The sequence below is a fragment of the Anomaloglossus baeobatrachus genome, chromosome 4 (genome assembly GCF_048569485.1).
Source record: "Anomaloglossus baeobatrachus isolate aAnoBae1 chromosome 4, aAnoBae1.hap1, whole genome shotgun sequence".
NCBI lineage: Eukaryota > Metazoa > Chordata > Amphibia > Anura > Aromobatidae > Anomaloglossus > Anomaloglossus baeobatrachus.
The window spans coordinates 446,589,540-446,614,205 of record NC_134356.1 but is presented as its reverse complement, the minus strand read 5'-3'; the positions used below and the strand labels follow the sequence as shown (position 1 = coordinate 446,614,205).

At 44.3% G+C, this 24,666-nt stretch overlaps 1 protein-coding gene across 1 annotated transcript; it reads left to right on the top strand.

Moving 5' to 3' along the window:
- The first annotated feature begins 974 nt into the window (after positions 1-974).
- On the top strand, positions 975-22,834 carry LOC142302495 (uncharacterized). Its single transcript, XM_075343569.1, has 4 exons — positions 975-1,182; positions 1,882-2,032; positions 2,137-2,858; positions 22,593-22,834. The coding sequence occupies exons 1-4, from the start codon at positions 996-998 to the stop codon at positions 22,832-22,834; spliced, it is 1,302 nt and encodes a 433-aa protein (XP_075199684.1). The 5' UTR covers positions 975-995.
- The last annotated feature ends 1,832 nt before the right edge of the window (positions 22,835-24,666 follow it).

Sequence of the window (24,666 nt, the reverse complement as noted above, 5' to 3'; positions counted from 1 at the left end):
CCAAATGCTAGGTAGCATTAATATTTATATATTAACCCCTTTCCGACATGATGTGCATTGTAGTCATAGTGTCATCTCTGTAGCCGTTAAACATTCACTGGGAGTAGTGGCAAAGTGGAGAAGGGAAAAATAAGTATTTTTGTATTGGTTATTTTCAACATCTGCAAGCATATGGTCAGAAGAAAGGGAAATCCCCATTTTATCTCTGAAACCCAGTGGTTTCCCTATCAGGTTTGTCCTGCCTCTCACACCTCAGGTGAGCACATCCCTCTCACTCCTCCCATTTGCACACGGTTAACATTGTATTGCTCTATTTGTCTATCCAGCCCCTTATACAATTGTACTCTAGTTTGGAATATGAGTATCTCTCCTGACTCCACGGTAAACATGCATGCTTGAACGAGCATCTTTACTTTAATAAGTATAGAGGAATAAGATCATCACTCACAAGAGCAAAAGATAAGGTATGTTAAAATCCAACATGCTCAATTCTTCTCTAACTAGACAACTGCCATCGTCTGTTCAAGTTTTAGGCCTGCGCCACACATCCGTGCCTCCGGTACGTTTTTGGCATTTTTTGCACGTACCGGAGACACGTGCTGATGTTGACATACTATTTTTAATCTAAAAAGCCTCACGTCAGTGTTTGCGCACGGAGCGTGTGTCCGTTCCGTGCGTACGTTTGAGCGTGTCGAAAAAGCGCTGACATGTCCGTTTTCCACCGGCATCACGTCCTCACGGATCCATTAAATCCTATGGGTCCGTGTTTACACGTACGTGATACGGATGGCCTCCGTATGCTATCCGTGTGGTCCGTGTCCGTGTTTTAATTAGAAAGTTTGTTACACTCTGAAATACTTTCAGGTGGCGTAGCTAACATATTTTTTTGCACAAAACTAACTGTGCATTTGCAGAAGGAGTGAGCAAGCAAGAAGTTGTAGTTCTGTGTATTGCAAGATCTATTTTGAGCAAACTTTCGTCTTCGAAATATAATAATGGCACCACGGGTGGACACGGAGAAACTTATAACAGCTGTCGAGACTCACCCACCATTATGGGATACACGTGTAGATGGTTACCATGACCGACTGACAGTTGAGCGCCATTGGAATCAAGTAGCTGAGGAAGTGTACCCCAATAATGCATGGTCTAGATGTTCTCCTGCAAAGCGTGCTAAATATGGTAAGTTGTTGTATTTTTTTATAGTTATTTATGTAATATCTATATTTGGATTTTTTCATACTTTCAAACTGTGATTGTTTTGGCATAGTTATGTTGTCTTTTAGTGTAAAATCCTATGAGAAGAATTGGTATATGTACTACTTAATATATTGAGTTCCTGTACAATTTTTTCATAGTATCACCAAACTTTCATAAGTGTCAAAAATCAAAGTATACTTAAATTTGTAATCTGACTTGGAATTCTTCATGAATTTACTTAATTAACTGATTAAACTGTCATGTGTTTTTAAATTCCCTGTTGTATTAGTCTAAATTTAGTATCACAATTGAAAATCTTGTTTTTTTTTTTTTTTTAAAATAAAATTGTTTAAAATGACATGTCAATATCATTACCTACATGTATCAAATAATATTTCTATTAATTGATAGCCAAATGTCATTGCAAAAACACCAAATTATAATTTAAATATAGATGACAATTACTTAAAATATAATTATTCAGAAATATTATTTGGTTATGTGTGAATGTCTAAACATGTTTTTGAATGAAGAATATCTAAATAAATTATATTTAATCCAAAGTATTTGACCAACATAATTGTGTTAAATTGTATATTACATTTCGCAAACATTATTTAAATTAATGTGTGCAGATTTATGGAGAATGTTGCAAGTGACATATTTTTTTATTTTCCACAGTTGACTTGGTAAAAAGGCGTTGGCGTTCAGCCCGTGATCAGTACCGAAGGGAGTACAACCCTATACCATCCTCATCCAGCCAAGGCCGCAAACGCAGATATATTTATTATGAACAAATAAGCTTCCTAGCACCCATCTTAGAAGTTACACAGTAAGTTTTTTTTTTGTTTAAAAAAAAAAAAAAAAAGAACCCCCTGAAGATAATTGGACAAAGATAAATGTTAAGATTGTAATCTGTTTTTTCATTTCTTATAGAACGGAGGATAATCTTGACGAATCAGATGATGAACCAACAGCAGGTCCCTCTGCTACAGCCACCTCAGCATCAGAACAAGAACCTGCCAGAGAAGACATTGAAATTCCTGAGACTCAACAAGATGCAGCAAATGAATCACATGAGGGTGGGACAGAGAGTGCACAAACCAACACCCAAGGCTCATCAACGCAACAAACAACCACACCAGCTACACAATCAACACAAACAAATGTACTTCCACGTTTTGCACCACAACCTCTACGTGCAAGAAGAATCCGCAGACCTGAGGAAATGAGATCCTTACCGGAAATAATTGACACACGCATTATTCACATAATGAACACTTTAATTCCAGAAACAGATGCCGAGCGTTTTTGTCGGTCTTTATCTACTAGCTTAACCAAAATTCCTTCAGATAGGCAGGAACGTGTAAGAGCTGCTATGCTTACCCTACTGTCAGCTAGTCAGGCAGAACAGGAACCAGTGAGAGTGTATGAGGCCATAGAAAATTGGCGTACCATTATGCAACAACATACAGTCCCAAACACAACAGACAATCAAAATACAATTTCAACACAAACAACAATGGCAACTGTAATAGTCAATAATCCACTATTACAACAATCTGGACAACCTTCAATTGCTTCAAGTACGTTATTCCCAACACCAATTAGACAAGGGTATGTTGCAACCAATACTGGTGCCTTAAGCACTGTACAAAGTGCAACCTCACAGCAACCCATGAACTATATGAATTTACAACCAACTCAAACTACTAGTTACTTTACTCAACCCACAAATATTGGTGGTTTACCTAATTTGTTTCCAGGTTCAACATACCCACAATCATTCATGATGCCTCATTATCCAATCTCAACTATGTTACCTACACCACACTTACAAACATCAGTCAACTATCCTCAAGGTCAACAACATACACACACACAATACCCAATTACCCATGTAGATCCACAGGTGTACTCAACCACAGGCAATGTGTTGGGACAAACCAGCATGCAACAGACTGTTCCACACACTACTGTAGCTAGTAATAGGAATGTTGTTCAGCAAACAACTGCTTCCATTCCTGAAAATACCATTTCTGAGGCCACACAAAACAACATACTCAGCAACACTCAGGTTACTTCACTAGAAGATCTTGTTGACTTGTGATGCACATTTTTGTTAATCTTAACAATCAAACAACAAATCTGATGAATGTGTCAAAATGTTAAAAAAGAGGGATTTCCAAAAATGTGCAAACTCAGAGTTGAAAAGATTTAAAAAACATGTGTGATTATACTTAGTGACGGATCACATATATGTTTTATGGCCTTTATTTTTGTAATTTTATGAACACATTTTTACCCAACCAATTTGATGGTTAGATTAGTTCTAATATTCTGAAAACACAGTTTACAATTTTTTGGTCTATGTCAATGTCCAACATGATAGCAACTTAATTGGCCGACATTTTTCAACATTGTAAGCAATGCACACATTTTCTTTACAATTACTCTTGTATGTAAAGTATATTTTGTATGTTATGAAGAATACCATCAAAATTTACATTTAGAAAAATTTAACACAAGATGAACAATATGTACATTTTTAATGTGGATGTGAAAAAATAACATCCTTACTTTATGGATTAATATGCTTATTCTTAATAAAAGATTCTGTTTTTGAAGAAAAGAAACATGTTTATTATTGATATTTATTAATAATATTGCATTTTTTCAATAGACGATTAACATTATTAATGTTGTAAGTTTAAAATAAGTTTCCTAAAACATGATAGTAACACAGAAATGTACATACACATACATACAACATTCAGAAAACCATGTTGCTAACAGAAATGTCAGTTTATGATTAACGCATTTGCCCTTTAATACTAGTTTGATTTAAGCTCTTAGATGTTGAGAAAATTTAACCAAGTTCCTATAATAAAAAAAATTTATATTTTTATCAACAAAAAACCATCACAATCTTAACAATCATCACTATTATTAGTATCATCAAAACAATTAAAGTAATCAGTAAATAAATTTCTAATTTGTAAACCAGATGTCACGGAATTATGAGACATAGGTTCACCTGTGGGATTAACAACATGGTTTATCTGAAATTCATCATCCACATAAGTTCCTCCTTCATGTATCCGACAGTAATTGTGAAGCACTATGGTAGCCTTGAGTACAGATGTGACAAAGGTTGGCTGCAACTGAATCGTTGTCTGATAAATGCGCCATTTGTTAGCTAAAATACCAAATGCACACTCCACATAACGTCTTGCTTTAGTTAGCCGATTATTAAAGTACTGTTTCCTGTCATCAATGGATCTCCTTGGATATGGTCGCATAACATGTTTGGATAATGCAAATCCTGCATCTGCTACCATCACATATGGTGCCAACGGTCCAGATGTACCAGGTAGGGCAACTGGAGGGGGGATCAATAATGAATTTTCTTGCAGGCGTTGGGCTAATCTTGATGAACGGAAAATACGGGCATCTGAGGCACTACCATAGGCCCCAATGTCTGCATAAATAAAACGGTATTCTGTGTCAACCAATGCCAAAATAACAACGGAAAAAAACTTATGAAAATTGAAATAACGTGACCCAGAGTTTGGTGGCTTTTTTACTCTGAAATGCTTGCCATCCAAAGCTCCTATGCAGTTAGGAAAGTCAACAGAGTCCTTGAAGCCCTTAGAGATTTTCAACCAATCTTCTCTGTTTGGCTGAGGCATCATTTCTTCTTTTAAATGTTGCCATATCATGTCGCATGTGTGACGTACTATAACGGCAATGGTTGATCGACCCAACAAAAAATCAAAATGTAAAGCACTAAAAGATTGACCAGTCGCCAAGAATCTATGAAAACAAGACAAACAATGATTTACAATTAACACTATGTTTTTTTAAATTAAAACAATCATAAGAAAACAGAAACATTGAATCAAAAATGAGATTAGATCAATAAAGATCAATTACACATTTCAATGTGAAAAATAACACATTTACACAAATTACAAAAATAACAAATATAATACCTCAGAGTCACCATAAATCTCTCCTCTGGGGAAATGGAAAGCCGCATCCAAGTGTCCTGATGTTGCAAATGAGGTCGTAAAATATTTAGTAAGTAATCAAAACTCTCAACTGACAACCGGCAGTATGAAAAAAACTTATCTGGGAAATTCCGTAACTCAAAAAATAAAGTATGGAAATGACCATGCATAGGCCGCATCATCATTAGTGGATGCACCCACAATCTGGTTCTTCTTACATTATCATATTGCAACATGTGGCGTCGAACGCCAAAACGACGAGATATAATCCAACATAAAAACACTAAGGCCTCCGTGGATAATGGCATTGCCACAATTTTGTCTCAACACATAGGTGCTCCAAGGCATAATACAAGCAGGAAACAGTTTATAGTTAACTTATATTTATGTCCTAATCACATACACCTATGTGTCATTTAATTCCAAGTAATCACCATTATCTCAATGTGTGAAACATGTGAAACACGCACAAAAAACGGACTGCACACGGAACACACACTGACGTATTTCACGCACAGGAAAACGCACACACGTACACACGTATGACACACGATATGCATACGGACACCACACGGAGGGGAAAAACGGACTGCAAATACGGAACACGGACACAAAAAACGGACTACACCAAACGTACGTTTTTTACACGTGAGTGTGGCAGAGGCCTTACAATGTGTAAGTCCAGCTTTAAAATCTTCTGCTAACATCTCCAAGCAATGAAAAAAAAGGATAATTTGGCAAGTAATCTAGTACAAAGGTTTGCCATACTTATTGTTATGTTGTTACTTTCAAAATAAAACAGAAAATACCTATCTGTATATATAATTGCCTTATTCTGTCTGTCTTGCTCCAAAATGACGTCATTACAGTAACAACCGTCGCCACAGCGCGTGCGCTAAAGAGCCTGTGACCAATGGCTCAGCTAAGTGAACAGCACGAACTACGGGCCGACAGGACGATGCCCGACACTTTTCCCCACACCCACACGGAGCCCTGACTCCCCGGTGAGTACTGCACCTCCGGAAGCCCACAACGGCATCCCTGCCGACACATACCCACCTCTCGCCTCCGCCCCCCACACACGATTCCCCACTCGGCAACACCCCCCGCACTCCGCCCTCCGCATATGTATACACTGAACACACACACACACGAATAGTCACCTGTCCCCAGCCATGCAGTCCCCAGAACTGACGTCCTCAGCGCCATGGCCCCGCTCGGCTCCACACGCCCCCGCACTCCGCCCCCAAACACATTACCCCGCTCGGCTGCACCCCCCGCACTCCACCCTCTGCATGTATACACTGAACACACACACACACGAATAGTCACCTGTCCCAAGCCATGCAGTCCCCGGCACTGAAGTCCTCAGCGCCATGGCCCTGCTTGGCTCCACCCCCCCGCACTCCGCCCCCCGCACACATTACCCTGCTCGGCTCCACCTCCCCCCGCACTCTCGCCCTCCGCATGTATACACTAAACACACACACACACATCTGGATAGTCACCTGTCCCCAGCCATGCAGTCCCCGACACTGACGTCCTCAGCGCCATGGCCCTGCTTGGCTCCACCCCCCCGCACTCCGCCCCCCGCACACATTACCCTGCTCGGCTCCACCTCCCCCCGCACTCCCGCCCTCCGCATGTATACACTAAACACACACACACACATCTGGATAGTCACCTGTCCCCAGCCATGCAGTCCCCGACACTGACGTCCTCAGCGCCATGGACCCGCTCGGCTCCACCCCCCCGCACTCCATCCCACATACACACATACTACCAGCATTGGGCCACATCACAGCATCAGCATATTTTTACTTAACTTTACACTGTTCATGGCCTTCTTTCATTACAAGCCATGGACATCATTAAACATTAGACTCATCTATTAAAACTGTTCCTTCTGTTGTTTGTCATTTTAAAACTAATAAACAATTATAAGAATACTAAATTAAACCTAACCCATCCAGTCCATTCATTACCTTATTATTCAATCTGCTAACCTACATACACATTCTAGACTACCCGATACGCTAGAATCGGGCCACCTTCTAGTTTCTCTATAAGTGAATAATATTACTAATGATGAGCAAGCACTAAAATGCTAAAAAGCAAGTTGGATGCTCAAATAGGCTCGATTAGAGTAATGAGTATAATGGAAGTCAATGGGAAACTTGAGTATTTTCCTGTAAGGCCCTAACAGGAGGGCTGGGGGGTCTGTAAAATCACTGAAATGGATGAAACCAGCATGGGGAAAATGCCTGGATGCATGTCTGACTCCCAGGTCTCTGCTGCAAACTAAATAAATAAATAATATTTAAAAATGGTGTGAGTTACTGGGCTTGTAATGGGGGTGTCTGACAAATGCCTCTCCATTACTATCCTTTGGGCTTGATGCCAGCTGACATCAAACCCCCAAAACATTACCCAATTTGCCACTGCACCAGGAAAATCATGAAGAACAAGGCAAAGAGCAAGAATTGGAGAATCTAATGGATACGCCAATTCTGGGGCGGCTGCAGGCTGGTGATTTTAGGCTAGAAATGTCCCAGTAATTATTTACCTACCCTGCCTAAAAATACCAGCTTGCAGCTATCCTTGTTAATAAATAAATGAAAAAAATGACATGGGTGTGGAGACACGAGAGTCAGTGAGTGCTCTTGCCCGCTGACCTGGCTGTCTTTATAAAGACTGCACGGACCAGGGCTCATACCACTGAATGCTCGCTCTCCTTTCACGTGAGCAAAACACTACTCAGACAACACAGGGTGAGTGAACCACACATTGGTAAGACTTTATTGGTTCATCAACAGGCAAAAACATATAGTACATTCCCAGCAAAACACAAGATGGTATAAGCAACAGAGTCTCACCCTTCTGGGGATTAGAGTCTTTGTGATTTCAGGCTTCCAGGACCAACTATCCCAGTCCAGTAGCACCCCACTTTTGGTTGGCACCCACTGAGAAAAGATAGCAGTAGTTCTGTGTTTCTGCAGTTGGAACCTAAGTTCCTCGACAGACATCATGTAGAATCCTTTCTCTTGGTGCAGTTCTGTGATTTCCCCAGCTGGAACCAAAGTTCCTCATCTGAAGGCATGTAGAAGAATAAAAAAATGGTGACAGGAGCAAGGTTCTTTTATATCTCTCAGCTCTCTATTGAGGGTATTGGGTCTTACAGGATTGCTTGGCAATAGCTGCTCATCCATTGAGCACAAATTCAATCCGACTGCATAATTTTCCTCTGAACTTTGTATTCAGGAGGGCTGAGGCAATACACATTTATAAACAAGGCGCCGATCAGTCGGGGTAGAGAAAATGGTTATCTTCTCTTGATTTAACAAACAATAGGACACATACATCTGACCTAATTAAGAACAGTTCACCCTCCACACAAATGGGCAAACACTGTGTCATCACAATGGGGTCACCCTATTTTTAATAACCAACCAAGGTAAAGTAGACAGCTGGGGCTGGTATTATCAGGCTGAGAAGGTCCATGATTATTGAGCCCTTCGCAGCATAAAAATACCAGACCGCAGCTGTCCCAGAATTGGCGCATCCATTAGATGGCACTTTTCCAGGCCCTTTACAATTGCCCTGGAGTGGTGGCAATAAGAGTAATATTTTTGGAGGTTAATGTCAGCTGTGTAATGTCAGCTGGCATTAAGCCCAGGGGTTAGTAATGGAGAGGTATTTATTAGACACTACAATTACTAACCCTGTAAGTTAAAAAAATAAAGTTACAGGAAAAAATAGTTTATTTGAATAAAGACTCCTCCACACTATCATTCAAAATATTATCATTCAATTTATTCATTCAATTTATTACTATTTATATTTAATTTACAATGTATTCAATTTATTAATTTACTCATTCAATTTATTATCAAAAATGTTCCCACAAAGTTCCATCGTAGTCCACAAATTCAGCTTTGGGGACTGTGACTAGCAGTAAAGATGATAACTCTTACCATCAAAGCCACCGCCTCAATGCTGTGCTTGGCAAAATCCAGAGCCTCTGATGAGAGTTCCTATCACCACCCATTAAGAGCCTAGCAAATCTAATGTGATGCGGCTGAGGGCTGGTATTTTTAGGCTGGGAAAAGCTAAATAAGCATGGATCTTTCCAGCCTGATAATACCAGCCACGCAGCTGTCTGTTTTACCTTGGTTGGTGATAAAAAAAATAGGGGGGGGCCCAACACAGTTTTTATTTTAATTATTTATTAAGTTAAAACTAAAAACACCCTTTAGTGCCACATTGAAGACACTAATAGGTGCATGTGTACAAACCTTGGTCTAATCTAAGCTCTCCCTCCTAGATCAACTCTTGATGAACTGCTTCCAGGGAAGAAGGTGCCCAGCATCATGCCACTTGGTCTTATATAAGACCCAATGATGCAATGTGGCCAGCCAATCACAGTAATCCCACTAGCCAACATGGCTATCGTATTACAGCATATGGCAGGTGTCGTGGGCGGGGAGGACGCCACTGCGCTGCGCTCGCTAACGCTCGGGTCCGGCGCTGCTGCGATGGCTGCTCGGTGGCTCGAGCGGTGGGCCAGATCCGGGGACTCGAGCGGCGCTCCTCGCCCATTAGTGAAAGGGGTGGTTGGTTTGGGGGATTTAGTCCGTGACGCCACCCACGGGTCGTGGTGAAGATAGGCACCACCGCTGCTGAGGACGGGGATCCCGGGAGCGATGGTAAGGAGCAGCTGGGATGTTGTTTTCCCCCTCCGTGGGTAGGGGTTGGTGGTCCCAGGGCCCGATGATGTGACGGGGAGGCAGGGTCGGTGAGGTGCAGGGTTGCAGGGACAGCGCGGCGCGGTGCCGGATGGCACGGGTGTACTCACTCAGCAAGAAAGGTACAAAGTCCTCGGTAAACCAAACGGCTGGATGGACGGGTCCCGCAGCCGGCTGCAGTGTCTCTCCCCGGACAGGTGATGGCGGCTGTCTTTCCCTGCACCTTGATGTTCTCCTTCTGACTACTATGGATTCCCAACGGTAGTCCGCTCCCAGGTGTATGGGTACCGGAGGAGCCCGTTTGCCCGCAGGCGCTGGCCCTTGGGTCTCTAGCCTTAGGCGGTAGCTGTATACCCTCACGGTGTGGGCTGTTGCCTTCAATCGGGACTTTTGCTGTTGTGAAACCCCTGGAGTTCCAGTCATATTCGGATCTGACTATTGTCGGCGGCTCCAAGCCTGGTCGGGGTCCGATGGCCCTGCCTGTGTGTGCTGGCTTTACTTCGCTCCCCAGTCGGTACCGGCGGGCCGTCACCCGACCCCGGTCCTACGGTTCCGCGTTGCTCCACCACTCCTGCAGACGGCCACCACCGTCTGCCAACCTTGCTGTCAGTGCCTGGGCCACAAACCCAGACACCCAAGTGCTTGCTCAACTCACTTCAGACTCCTACACTCAACTCCTAAACTGTTCTGACACTTTTCCCGCCTCCAGGCCTGTGTACTCCTCGGTGGGTGGGGCCAACCGCTTGGCTCCACCCCACCTGGTGTGGACATCAGACACTGGAGGGAGGCAACAAGGATTTTTGTTTGGCTGGTGTCCATGTCTAATGGGGGCTAGGCCAGGGCGCCACACAGACAATCCCCACATGTTTATTGGCTAACAGCAGCGAGACATGAGGGGCAGGGACTTGACCATGACGCCCAAGTGCCCGCGATACTTGGAAGAGTAACAAGTGTGCCCAAGCACACCAATGCTCGATTAAGTATCAAGCAGTAGTGAGCATGCTCACTCATCACTAATAATTACCAATGTTTTTTGCTCTATTATTTGATTTACTAATGTAAGGCAAATTGTTTGCTTGTGTGAAAATCCTCATTGAAGACACTAATAAATTATGCTTAATTGGTTTTCTGAGTACATTTTCATTTTCAGTTCATTGTTTTTTCCCACAATATTTCATTGGAACATAAACGTGATAGCAGCCAGTGACTAATTATATAGTTTTCTCAGTTTGCCAGCATTGGAATATAGGACTAAATGCAATATGTTTAAAAAGAATAAGGCAGAGACTTAATTTTGGAATAGAAACATAATCTACTTCCAGCCTGCCAAAATTAATGTTGAGTTGCCAAGTCATCGTTTCCAAGTTTATCATGTGGGTTTTAGACAAATCTGGATGGTGTGAAGTCAATGCATATTAGAAAATAATATTATTTGTACCAAATCATTTTAAATTCAAATTTGACAGCTTTGACTAATTTTGCCACTAAATTTCGAAAAGCACTGAATAAATTCTTTATTAATCAAAAGTAGTCCAAAGCTTCCAATTGTCTGATATAAACTATATGACACTCTCAGGACTTCTAGAACTGAATCCAACCTCTTTCAAGCTCTTTAATGTCAGAACAGCCGTAGTAATGTCAAAGTGGTATCTAGGGATGGGCAAATCTGAACGGTAAAGTTTGGGGTTCATATCAAATACCAGTTTTCTGGGTCTAAGATCCGAACACAGACTTTTCCCTGTACGTTCGGTTCCTGTTCGGGTTTGTCATTCGAATAAAGCTTGTTGAAAGGCTGAAGAGCGGCCAATCAGCAAGCTTTGTCAGTGTGGGCACTTCCGGCCTCATCATAGCATGTGAAGTATTGACATGACTGTGATTAGCCGGCTCCCTGCCTATATTTCATAACAATCAATATAACAATAACAGGCTGCAACCCAGAGCGGTCTGCGTCAATAAATAATAGTATTGGTGTGCACTCAACCAAAAATATTCTTTTTAGAGGTGCTACTGAAAGGATCGTGGTCCAAGTCATATATCCAGAGGGAAACACTGCCTCTTTGTTTTTATTAATAAATGAGATAAAGTAAAAATTATTTTTTCTTTGCAAAAAACGTGTGGATTTTTTATTTACTGGAGAACAATAGAAACTGACGTTTCGGCCTTAATGGGCCTTTGTCATACATAGTCGCTGGAAAAAGTGAAAAACAACAAAGAAAAAAAATCAGTATTTTACATAAACACACATATATTTATATAAACATATCATACAAGTTTCCATTATATTGCAAAACATAAATGTCAAGATGAATCAGCATGCAGTATACATTGGTTACAAAAAGGTATATAAGAAAACAATATGTATCCATACCTCCATGGCAGAAGAAAGGAATGCGAGGTGAAGAAAAAATATCCAAAAGCGATATACTATGTCGAAAGTCCCAAGATAGTGGTCTGCAGAGAGACAATATATGCGTAAATAACTAGTTTTCTCTGGATTTATATATTAGAGAAATGAAAATACCTTTTTAGCCATTCAATGGAATATACACTGTGTGCAAAATTATTACGCAAGTTGTATTTTAGAGGATTTTTTTTATTATTGATCAACAACTATGTTCTCATTCAACCCAACAGACTCATAAATATCAAAGCTTAATATTTTTGGAAGTTGGAGTGTTTTTTTTTTAGATTTGGCTATCTTAGGAGGATATCTGTTTGTGCAGGTAACTATTACTGTGCAGAATTATTAGGCAACTTAATAAAAACCAAATATATTCCCATCTTACTTGTTTATTTTCACCAGCTAAACCAATATAGTTACATATTTACTTAGGTTAAAAAAAAAAAACAACATAGGTCCATCTAGTTCAACCTTCCTCCACCAGTTCTACATTTGGTCACTAAGACATTTAAAACCAACAATGTTTTGTATACTGAGGAAATCATCCAGCCCTTTTTTAAAAGCTGTTATAGTGTCTGCCATTACTAGCTCTTGTGGTAGGGCATTCCACAGTCTGACTGCTCTAACTGTAAAGAACCCTTTCCTATTTAGCTGTCGGAATCGCTTTTCTTCCACTCGCAGTGTATGCCCCCTGGTCCTTAGTATTGTCTTTGGAAGAAATAAGTCATGTGCCAGTCCTTTATATTGACCACACATGTATTTATACATATAAATGAGATCTCCTCTGAGACGTCTTTTTTCTAAGCTAAACATATCTAACTTTTCCAACCTCTCATCATATGGGAGGCCTTCCATTCCTTGTAGTAGTCTAGTTGCCCGTCTTTGAACTGACTTTAACTTCTGAATGTCCTTTTTAAAATGTGGAGCCCAAAACTGGATCCCATATTCCAGATGTGGCCTTACAAGTGATTTATAGAGGGGTAACAATACGTTGGGATCACGGGATGTAATCTCTCTTTTTATACACCCTAAAATCTTGTTTGCTTTAGCAGCTGCTGCCTGACTTTGAGTGCTGCTGCTCAGCTTATTTGTAATGAGAATACCAATGTCCTTATCCTGTTCTGTAGTCCCACGTTTACTTCCATTTAATATATACGCAGTTATAGGATTACTCCGTCCTAGGTGCATTACTTTACATTTATCAACATTAAATCTCATTTGCCAAGTATCTGCCCATTCTGGCGTCTTATCCAGATCTTTTTGTAATATTGTACTATCAAGGTCAGTTTTTACTATCCTACATAGTTTGGTGTCATCAGCAAAGACTGACACTTTACTCTTAATCCCATCCACAAGGTCATTAATAAAGAGATTAAAAAGAATCGGTCCTAGCACAGATCCCTGCGGCACCCCACTGCTGACTATAGCCCATTTAGAGAATGTACCATTTATGACTACTCTTTGTTTCCTATCTTTTAGCCAATTCCTTACCCAGTTGCATATAGTTTCCCCTAGTCCTTGCTTCTGGAGCTTTAGTATAAGGCTATTATGTCATACAGTATCAAATGCCTTTGCAAAGTCCAAATAAATCACATCAGCTGCATTACCAATATCCAGGTTTGCACTTACCCCCTCATAGAACCCCAACAGGTAACTGCACAAAATTTAGAAATAAACATTTCTGACATGTGTACCGCCCTGAGAGGGTGCCCGGCTGCTTCTCAGCTTGCTCGGGCCGAGCCGCTTGAGGTCTGGGCTTGGGTTGTCGGTGGCACGAGAGCCTCCGGACCGGGGGCCACGTCGCTCTGTTAAGGGGGAGAGTCTGTGGGGTGGTGGTGGTGGCGGGACAAGGCGCGCAGCCGGGTGGAATGCGCTGTTGTTCCTACGGGTCGTGACGCCACCCACGGGTTGTGGTGACGGGATGCACCACCGCTGCGGCTGGAGTGAAGGCATGCTTGTCCGGGATCGGTGTTGCGGCCGCAGCCTAGATGTTAGCCCCTCCGTGGGTAGGGGCGGTGTGTCCCGGGGCCCGGTGGTGAGGGGAGCACACTGGCGTTGTTGTCGGGGTGCAGGGTGCCGTGCTGCGGTGCAGTGTCGTGCCCTGATGGCACTGGTGTACTCACGATTAATTCACACTCAGAGTCACTGGTAAACCAAAGTTCGGGTATGGTCGGGTCCCACAGCCGGCTGCTTGTGTCCCCTGTGAGGTTGATGGTGGCCCCTTTTCCCTTGCACCTCTTGTGTGGTTTTTCGGCTCCCCTGCCTGGACAGTGGTAGCCTGCTCCCCGGTGTTGAGCTGCCGGAGGAGTCCTCGGTTGCCCGCAGGCGCTGGCCCGTTGGGTGTTTGGCCCTTGGCACTCACCCGGAATCGGTGGGCTTTTGCCTTCTTTCGGGACTTTGGGTATGGATGAACCCGTGAGGTCTAGCCAGCAATCAGTCAATTTGCCTAGACTCAGTGGATGCTAAGCTAGGACAGGGTCTGAGTACCCGGTTTCTGGTGCTCCGGTACACGGTTGACTCCCCGGTTAAGGGCCGGCGGGATCCAACCCTGGCCCGGTCCCTATGGTTCTGCCGGTTGCTGTACCGGTACTCCTGCAGACGGCCACCACCGGCTCCACCCCGGGTCCCTGACAGTTTCTCTCCTTTTCACCTCCTGTCAGGGTCACACTCTACAACTCTTCTGTTTGTTTTCCTGCCTCAGGCAAGTAGTCTCCTCGGTGGGCGTGCCTTTCCGCCTGACTCCGCCCACCTGGTGTTCCCTACTGGCCCTGAGGGAGGTATCAGGTCTCCCTTTCGGGTGATGGGTGTGTCCTCACAGGGGATGGGAGTGTGTGTGTAATGTGGAAGGTGTTGTTACCTGTGACCCCTGGGGTCCAGGGCGTCACACATGCAAAAACAAAGCCCCAAAAAATTAGTGACGAATATAGCCACCTTTCTTTATGATGACATTCTGTGGATAGATGAAATTGCTGTTGGCAATGATATAGCAGTCCTCAGTATGTTGTATACACCGTTGTATATGGATGGTAAGCCTAGTGATTTTGCCTTGACGCGTTTCCCCATAAACAATGGTTCTTCAGGAGGCTATGAATATACAACGGTGTATACAACATACTGAGGACTGCTATATCATTGCCAACAGCAATTTCATCTATCCACAGAAGTGGAATCTTTCTCTGATAAAGGACCCTGATTGTCTATTGAAATACTGCTGAGTATTGGCTTATTATTAAGTTCTATGTATATAATTGTTTGTATCAAACCGTTACCTGTGTGATTTAAATATGCTATGGATCGTATCTAGGATCCTCCGGTCTGCCCCTGGTATCCAGGAACAGATGGAGAGATTGTCCCATATTTAGAAGATCTAAAGAGATCACCTTAGGTTGTCTATTGCTGTGTTCAGCACCTTTTATATTTAATAAAAATTTTGCACTTTGGGAATAATTCTCTTGAATTCTACCTCTGCAACCCCTGCCCATAATTGAAGAACCATTTCAAGGTGTAGCTGCGGACATCATAGTTTGCCGCATCTAATGCTGGACTTGTGACTGGTGATGTGGTCTCTTACATGCTGATTGTCTCCCTGTGACGCCCTGGACTAGCCAGGTAGTCACAGTTAGTGCCCCGCACAACACCAGTCCCCTAACAAGGTGACAGCAGCCAAACACTTTAAACCCTATTCACCTCCCCCAGTGCTTGATGGACACACCAAGGGGCGGAGCCAGGCAGTTGGCACGCCCACCGAGGAGTTCAGAAAGCCTGAGGCAGGAAAAACACAGTCAGTTCAGTTCGAGTTGAGTTAGAGTTCAGTTTAAGTGTGCAGTGGAGGAGGACAGGCCTGTGTGACAGGCCTGTAACAGACTGACAGGTGCCAGGGTTGGAGCCCGGGCACCTTTGGCTAGGAGGCATACGGAGGCCTCTGCCTGCAGGAGCTGGGAAGACGGCTCGGTGGAACCGTGGTGGACCGAGAGAGGCTAGTGGCCCGCCGGTACCGACCCGGGGAACCGACTGGAAACCGGAGCACAAAGGGGGGTACTCAGACCCTGAAGCTAGGTCCAGAAGCTACTGGGGGCTAGCTAATTAACTGATTGCGGCCAGGACTATAGGTCCTTTCCCACCCAAAGTCCTGACTGCAGACAATAGCCCAACGAGGGGGATAGAAATCCCCCGCCACGGCAGAGAGATCCCACGGGCCAGCGTCTGTGGGCAAAGGGCTCCTCCGACATACACAAGCCGGGGAGCGGACTGCTGTATTGCAAGTTCAGGTAGTCCAACAGCACACAAAACAGGTGCAGAGAAAGGCAGAGACCACCAACCGGGTGGGGGACCAGACTGCGACCGGCTGCGGGCACCTACCACCATCACCTTGGTTTACCAGAGACTTGTGTGTGGTTAATAATCGTGAGTACAACAGTGCCTCCCCGGCCGCGCACCTCCCTGCATCACCCAACTCTCCCCAATGGGTCCCGGGGCCACCATCCCTACCCACGGAGGGGTTAACATCTTGCTGCGCAACATCTCCCCCGGGTGTCCCGCAACTGCAGCGGTGGTGTCCACCTTCACCACATCCCGTGGGTGGCGTCATGAACTTAAACACGGCTCCGACATTACACCTACGTCCCCTAAAACGCCAGATCCCTTTCAGATCGGAGTGACCACAGGGCCCCCCGTGTCTGGAGACGCTCGAGACACCCACCAGCAAGCCCGGATCCGAGCGGCTCGGCTGCAGCCGAGCGTGGGGCGGTACATCCCCAGCATATAAGAGACCGCATCGCCAGTCATAAGTCCAGCATTAAATGCGGCAAACTATGGTTACCAATTCCTCACCACTTGTTGTTTTTCACTTTTTCCAGTGACTATGTAGGACAAAGGTCCATTAAGGCCGAAACGTCCGTTTCTATTGATCGCCAGTAAATAAAAAATCCACATGTTTTTTGCAAAGAAAAAATTATTTTAACTTTGCCTCGTTTATTAAGAAAAACAAAGAGAGTGCAGTGTTCCCCTCTGATTACTGAGTCAATAGAAAAGATTTAGCAGGCTCACCACTCAGTGATCTGGATCCACAGGTGCTGGGATGAACTGGCTGGCGTGCACAATTCAATGCAAGAAAAGGATGAAGGAATCCTCATAAAATTCTTCATGAATTTATTAACACATTAAAACCCTTCTTGAAAATTGTGTATTCCGGGCATCCAGCCCCCCCTTACGCGTTACACACATGTTACAAATGAGGAACCTCCCTTCCCCACTGCCATATAGTTAAAGTACATGCCTTTCACCTATGTATATATATGTATATACATATATATATATATATACACACACACTGCTCAAAAATTAAAGGGAACACTTAACCAACCGAATATAACTCCAGGTTAATCAAACTTCGGTGAAATCAAACTGTCCACTTAGGAAGCAACACTGATTGACAATCAATTTCACATGCTGTTGTATAAATGGAATAGACATCAGATGGAAATTATTGGCAATTATCAAGACACACTCAATAAACGAGTGTTTCTGTAGGTGAGGACCACAGACCACATCTCAGTACCAATTCTTTCTGGTTGGTGTTTTGGTCACTTTTGAATGTTGGTTTCACACTCGTGGTAGCATGAGACGGACTCTACAACCCACACAAGTGGCACAGGTAGTGCAGCTCATCTAGGATTGCACATCAATGCGAGCTGTGGCAAGAAGGTTTGCTGTGTCTGTCAGAGTAGTGTCCAGAGGATGGAGGCGCTACCAGGGGACAGGCAAGTACTCCAGGAGACGTGGAGGGGGCCATAAGAGGGCAACAACCCAGCAGCAGGACCGATACCTCCGCTTTTCTGCAAGGAGGAACAGGAGGAGCACTGCCAGAGCCCTGCAAAATGTCCTCCAGCAGGCCACAAATGTGCATGTGTCTGCACAAATGGTTAGAAACTGAATCCATGAGGATGGCATGAGGGCCTGACATCCACAGATGGGGGTTGTGCTCACTGCCCAACACTGTGCAGGTCGCTTGGCATTTGCCACAGAACACAAGGATTGGCAAATTCACCACTGGCGCCCTGTGCTCTTCACAGATGAAAGCAGGTTCACACTGAACACATCTTACAGGCGTGACAGAGTCAGGAGATGCCGTGGAGAGCGATCTGATGCCTGCAACATTTCTTTATTTTATTTATTTATTATTATAGCGGTATTTATTCCATGGCGCTTTACATATGAAAGGGGTATATATAATAGGGACTAGTACAATAATCAAACAATACAAGACACAGACAGGTACAGTAGGAGAGAGGTCCCTGCCCGCGAGGGTTCACAGTCTACAAGGGATGGGTGAGGATACAGTAGGTGACGGTAGAGCTGGTCGTGCGGCGCTATATGAGACTGAGGGTTACGGCAGGTTGTAAGCTTTTCGGAAGAGGTGGGTCTTCAGGTTCCTTTTGAAGCTTTTCAAGGTAGGTGAAAGTCTGATATGTTGTGGCAGAGCATTCCAGAGTATGGGGGAGGCACAGGAGAAATCTTGGATGTGATGGTGGGAAGAGGAGATGAGAGGGGAGTAGAGAAAGAGATTTTGTGAGGATCAAAGGTTACATGCAGGTAAGTACCGGGAGACTAGGTCACAGATGTAGGGAGGAGACAGGTTGTGGATGGCTTTGTAAATCATGGTTAGGGTTTTGAACTGGAGTCATTAGGCAATGGGAAGCCAGTGAAGGGATTGGCAGAGAGGAGAGGTCGGGGAGTAGCGGGGAGACAGGTGGATTAGTCGGGCAGCATAGTTTAGAATAGATTGTAGGGATGCAAGGCTGTTATAAGGGAGGCCACAGAGCAGGAGGTTGCAATAATCCAGGCGGGAGATAATAAGGGCATGTACTAGGGTTTTTGCAGCTTACGTACTTACCTGCACGTAACCTTTGATCCTCACAAGATCTCCTTCTTTACTCCCCTCTCATCTCCTCTTTCCACCATCGCATCCAAGATTTCTCGCGTGCCTCCCCCATACTCTGAAACACCTTGCTACAACATATCAGACTCTTGCCTACCTTGATAAGCTTCAAAAGGAACCTAAAGACCCACCTCTTCCGACAAGCCTACAACCTGCCGTAACTCTCTGTCTGATACAGTGCCGCACAACCAGCCCTACCCTCGCCTAGTGTATCCTCACCCATCCCTTGTAGACTGTGAGCCCTCGCTGGCAGGGACCACTCTCCTCCTGTACCAGTCTATGTTTTGTATTGTTTATGATTATTGTACTTGTCCCTATTATGTATACCCCTTTCACATGTAAAGTGACATGGAATAAATGGTGATATAATAATAATAATAATAATAATGATGATGATGATGATGATGATGATGAATGTCCTGAGCAGCTTGCCCCCACACCAAGGGTATACATAGAAATCATGGGGTCCCATTGCAAAACGTTCTAATTGGGCTTCCCAACAGAAAAAAAAAGTATATATTCGTCTGGGTCACATAGAAACATAACTCACAACTTTGCAGCCCTTACAAAGTAATTTTCCTCCTATTAAAGTACCTAGATTCCACTTTTGTTGAACCCATAAAGTATGATGCCAACAAAAGTGCTTCACAAACACTGTATGATACCTCACAGTAAATTTCTCTGCCGTTCCCTCTACACTCAGACTATGATGACCCTACTGTACCCTCCCTCAACTACCCCAGCAAAGTATGATGACCCCAACAAAGGAGGATCCCCAACTGTAATCCCCACACAGCATTCCATGCATTATAATAAGCCTACCTACAGTATAATGACCGCCCATACCGCTTCAAACCATACAATTACTTGCATATACTATAATGGTCCTCAAAAAGCTTTCCATAAAGTATAAAGGCTCCCTCATAGCCTCCAAATATTATAATGGCCCCCACATAGCCAATCAAATAGAATATTTGCCTCCACATAGCTGTCCAAATATTATAATGGCCCCCATGTAGTATAATTGGTACCACATAGTCCTCCATATAATATTATGCATTCCCATAGTCCTCCACATAGAATAATACACCCACATAATCCTCCATACAACACAATGCACCCCGCATAGATTTTCCATATAGTTTAATGCTTACATAGTCCTCAATATTGTATAATGCACGTTCCATAGTTCTCCATATAGTATAATGCGCCCACATAGTCCTCTATTTTAGATAATACATGCCCATAGTCCTCCGAATAGTGTAATGCATACCTCATAGTCATCCATACAGTATTATGGCCATTGGCCACCAGTGTCACTGACTTAAAAAAAATTAAATACTCACCTTTCATTTTACCCCACTGCTCTGGTCTCCTTGGCAAGAGTTCTGCAGCAGTAGTGATGTCATCGTGCCCGCCAGAGGGCAGACATAGCAGAATGCTGGAGCATTGTGCTCCCTCTTTTATCATTGTAAGGCCAAGTGGGGGGTGCGTTGTTGGCACTGGCACCAAGTGTCCCCAGCTCATGAGCCTAGAAGTGGTATGCTGCTATTGGCGGTATGCCACTCCCCCACACCTGATTCCCACCTTTAAATTTGCCTTGAGTGCCACTATCAATCCAAGTGCCCCTTCCACCTCAATTTGATCCCATGTCATCAATAAATTATCTGGTAGAAGTTGTGAAATATTTACCTTAATCCACAGAGTACTATGGTTTATTCATTATTAATTATGCATTGTTTATGTAGCGCCATCATATTTCATAAAACTTTTTATATATCATCATCACTGTCCCCACTGGGGCTCACAATCTAAGTTCCCTGTCAGCTTGGAGTGTGGAAGGCTACTTTCATACTTGCGTTGAACGGCATCCGTTGCATTGCGTTGTGTGACGGACGCAACGGATGTGTTGCATTTAGTGGCACAACGGATGCAACGGATCGTACAAAACAACAGAATCTTTTTTTTTTGGTCTTCTTTCGTTTTACCTGCGGCAGACTATTGTGAACGATCAGCTGATCGCTCACAGCAGCCGGTCGCCAGGTGATCAGCTGATCATTCACAGCAGCCGGTCGCCGGGTGATCAGCTGATCGCTCACAGTAGCCGGTCGGCGGGTGATCAGCTGATCGTTCGGCCGCCGAGAATGTGTGAGGGGGGCGGAGTGTGGGGGGCGGAGTGCGGGGTTGGTGGAGCCGAGTGGGACAGGATGTCAGTGCAGCGAGGAATGCAAGGCTGGGGACAGGTGAGTGTGAGTGTGAGTGTGTGTGTGTGTGTGTGTGTACATGTGGAGTGGAGTGTGGGGTGCGGAGCCTAGCAGGAAAGTGTCGGGCTCCCTGCAAAGCACTTTGCTTGGTTACCCGATATTTACCTTGGTTACCAGCATACACCGCTTAGCGCTGGCTCCTTGCACCCGTAGCCAGGGTAAATATCGGGTAACTAGGCAAAGCGTATTGATTAGGAATCCGATGTGTACCCTGGTTACGTATGCAGGGAGCCAGAGAGAGCATGCGCAGCGAAATCCTACGGAAAAAAAACACTACATGCTGCATTACCTCCGCCCGACGCAGCGTCGAAATAACAACGCTGCGTCGTGCAGCGGATGCAACGCAAGACCATCCGTTGCTATCCGTGGCTAATAAAAGTATATGAGGAATATAACGGTTTCCTGCAACGGTTACCGTAATTCCTCAAGGCTACGGATAGCAACGGAAGCCGTCCACCGCAAGTGTGAAAGTAGCAGAAGGAAACCCATGCAAACATGGGGAGAACATACAAACTCCTTGCAGATTTTGTCCTTGGTGGGATGTGAATCCAGGATCCCTGCGCTGCAAAGCAACAGTGTTATCCACTGAGGCACCATAGAGTGCTAACCACTGTGCCACCTTGCTGCCATGGTTTAGGCTAAACCATGGCAGCAAGGTGGCACAGTGGTTAGCACTCTAGGAACTAAGTGGTAGGATAGCTATAGGTGTGCTTAGCAGAATTGAAAGTCCACAGTGATGTTTGCTGTTACAGTGACACAGGATTGTGCAACACAGTGACTCAAATGTTGCTTTTAAAGGATACACTATCCTGCTGTGACTGAAACTAGCAATGTGCTATATATCCATTATGCCTTCAGCTTCCTCTCCACTAATCAGTTTGTCAGAGGCAAATGAGACCAATTGTGATCCACATTTGGAAGTACTAATGACTAAACAGCTGGTGCTGAGCTTTTGTTGCTGCTGTCAGTGGCACCCTCCTGTTTTTTTTTCACACTGTATGGCCATTTCTACTTTCTATTTCACTATTGTAGAGATATTGACTTACTCGGTTGCCTTTGAGGTAGGCATGGGAGGTAATTTAAGTAAAATGTCTAGCCAGTTTTACTACAACTCCGTAAAGCATGCCACCAACATAGCAAATAAATGGCCTTCCAGTGCAGGAAAACAGGATACACAGTTCAAACAAACGCACTTCAGTGATAGTCCAGTATACAAGTCCAAGCACGAAGACTTCATACCGGCGGCCTACTTACCTCCACACAAAGAGCCCTAATGATACACCTGGACTTCCTAATATCCACCATACCACGCCCCAGGGTGGAGATATGTCATTCCCGCCCATCTGTCTGACTGCTCGTAAATCCGGTCACACCCTATTAACCCTCTCAGTAGTATTCGGGCTGGAGCTTGCTTCCAGGCTTACATAACTGAATGTAGGCGCCTCTGTGATACATATCTCCTATCCATGAGGTGTCTGGCGGCCATCTTATCTTACACATTCAGTATTTGGTATTAGTTTGCTTTGCCAGAAAAAACTCACAGCAGACATTTTTATGTAATTGATATGGACTGAGAGAACTTTGTTTTTTCGCTCCATTAGAGAATTTGTCTAGCATTGTGATATATAAGTGGGAACATAGGGGGACAGTATGAATAAGTGGGAGCATAGGGGGGACAGTATGGATAAGTGGGAGCGTAGGGGGGACAGTATGAATAAGTGAGACCATCGGGGACTATATGGATAACTGGGAGCATAGGGGGACACTATAGATAAGTGGGAACATAGGGGGCAGTATGGATAAGTGGGAGCATACGGGGGCAGTATTGACTAGTGGGAGAATAGAAAGACAGTATGGATAAGTGGAACCATGAGTGACAGTATAGATAACTGGGATCATGGGGGACAATATGGATAGGTTGGTGCATAGGGGGACAATATGAGTAAGTGGGAGCATAGGGGGGGCAGTATAGATAAGTGATACCATGAGGACAGTATGGATAAGTGGGAGCATAGGGGGGACAGTATGCATAAGTGGAAGCATAGGGGCAGTATGAAAATGTGGGAGCATAGGAGGCAGTATGGATAAGTGGGACCATGGGGGACAATATGGATAAGTGGCACCATGGGGGACAGTATGGATAAGTGGCACCATGGGGGACAGTATGGATAAGTGGGAGCATAGAGGGACAGTATGAATAAGTGGGTGCATAGGGAGGACAGTATGGATAAGTGGGAGCATAGTGAGCAGTATGGATATGAGGCAGTATGGATAAATGGAACCATGGGGGACAGTATGGATAAGTGGAAAAAATGGGGGGCAGTATGGATAAGTGGAAACATAGAGGGACAGTATGAATAAGTGGAAGCATAGGGGGACAGTATGGATAAGTGGGAGTGTGGCGCCCCTGAGGCTTCCGTGACCACAGAGATATTGCACCTCAGCCAAAGGTGTGATATCCCATCCTGGGTAAGAATGGGATCACATACCGGTCCACAGACTAAACTTGCACACACCAATTAGTAGGCATACACTGGGTCAGGGATAGTGGCAGCAACCCTCTTAGATGTATTCATGGGGCCATAAGTCCCATTTCTGGTCCCAATAGTGTGGGTGGGGCCTAGTCAGTGGGTGTATGGGAGGAGTCAGAAAGAGAGAGTAAATAAGGGAACCATGAAGTTCAAGTTCAGTCAGTCTAGTGAGTCTAGAGTGTGAGAGGGAGAAGGAGAGGGAGGTAGTTACCTCAGGAGAAAGTGACAGAAGGAAGTTCCTGGTGGAGATCCTGGGGTCAAGTTAGGCCCAGGTGACACCTAAAGAAAGAAAGAAAAGAAAGGATTCCAGGGCCACGGAAGGGTATATTGGCTCGTGGCCTGCTCCACAGGAAAATCGGGTGGAGGGATCTGGCTGTATTCGGGGACGGTCCCCAGATAGAGGGAAGGAAGACAATTCCTCAAAAGTAACACCGAAGGCCTGAACTGAACAGTGAGTAAAACATCTGAACTGCAAGCCCTGTGTCGTCTGTTTTATCCTGCACTGCATCTATAAACACCATAGACTTTATCAAGCACCAAAGGTTGCCCCGGGGTACCCGCTCTACCTGTGGAGA

Excerpts from the sequence above, each read along its gene's own strand:
- LOC142302495 (XM_075343569.1), top strand. The coding sequence starts at position 996 with ATGGCACCACGGGTGGACACGGAGAAACTTATAACAGCTGTCGAGACT. Across the intron at positions 2,033-2,136 it reads CCCATCTTAGAAGTTACACA|AACGGAGGATAATCTTGACG; the intron begins GTAAGTTTTTTT and ends CATTTCTTATAG. Across the intron at positions 2,859-22,592 it reads TGCCTTAAGCACTGTACAAA|AGATATTGACTTACTCGGTT; the intron begins GTGCAACCTCAC and ends TCACTATTGTAG.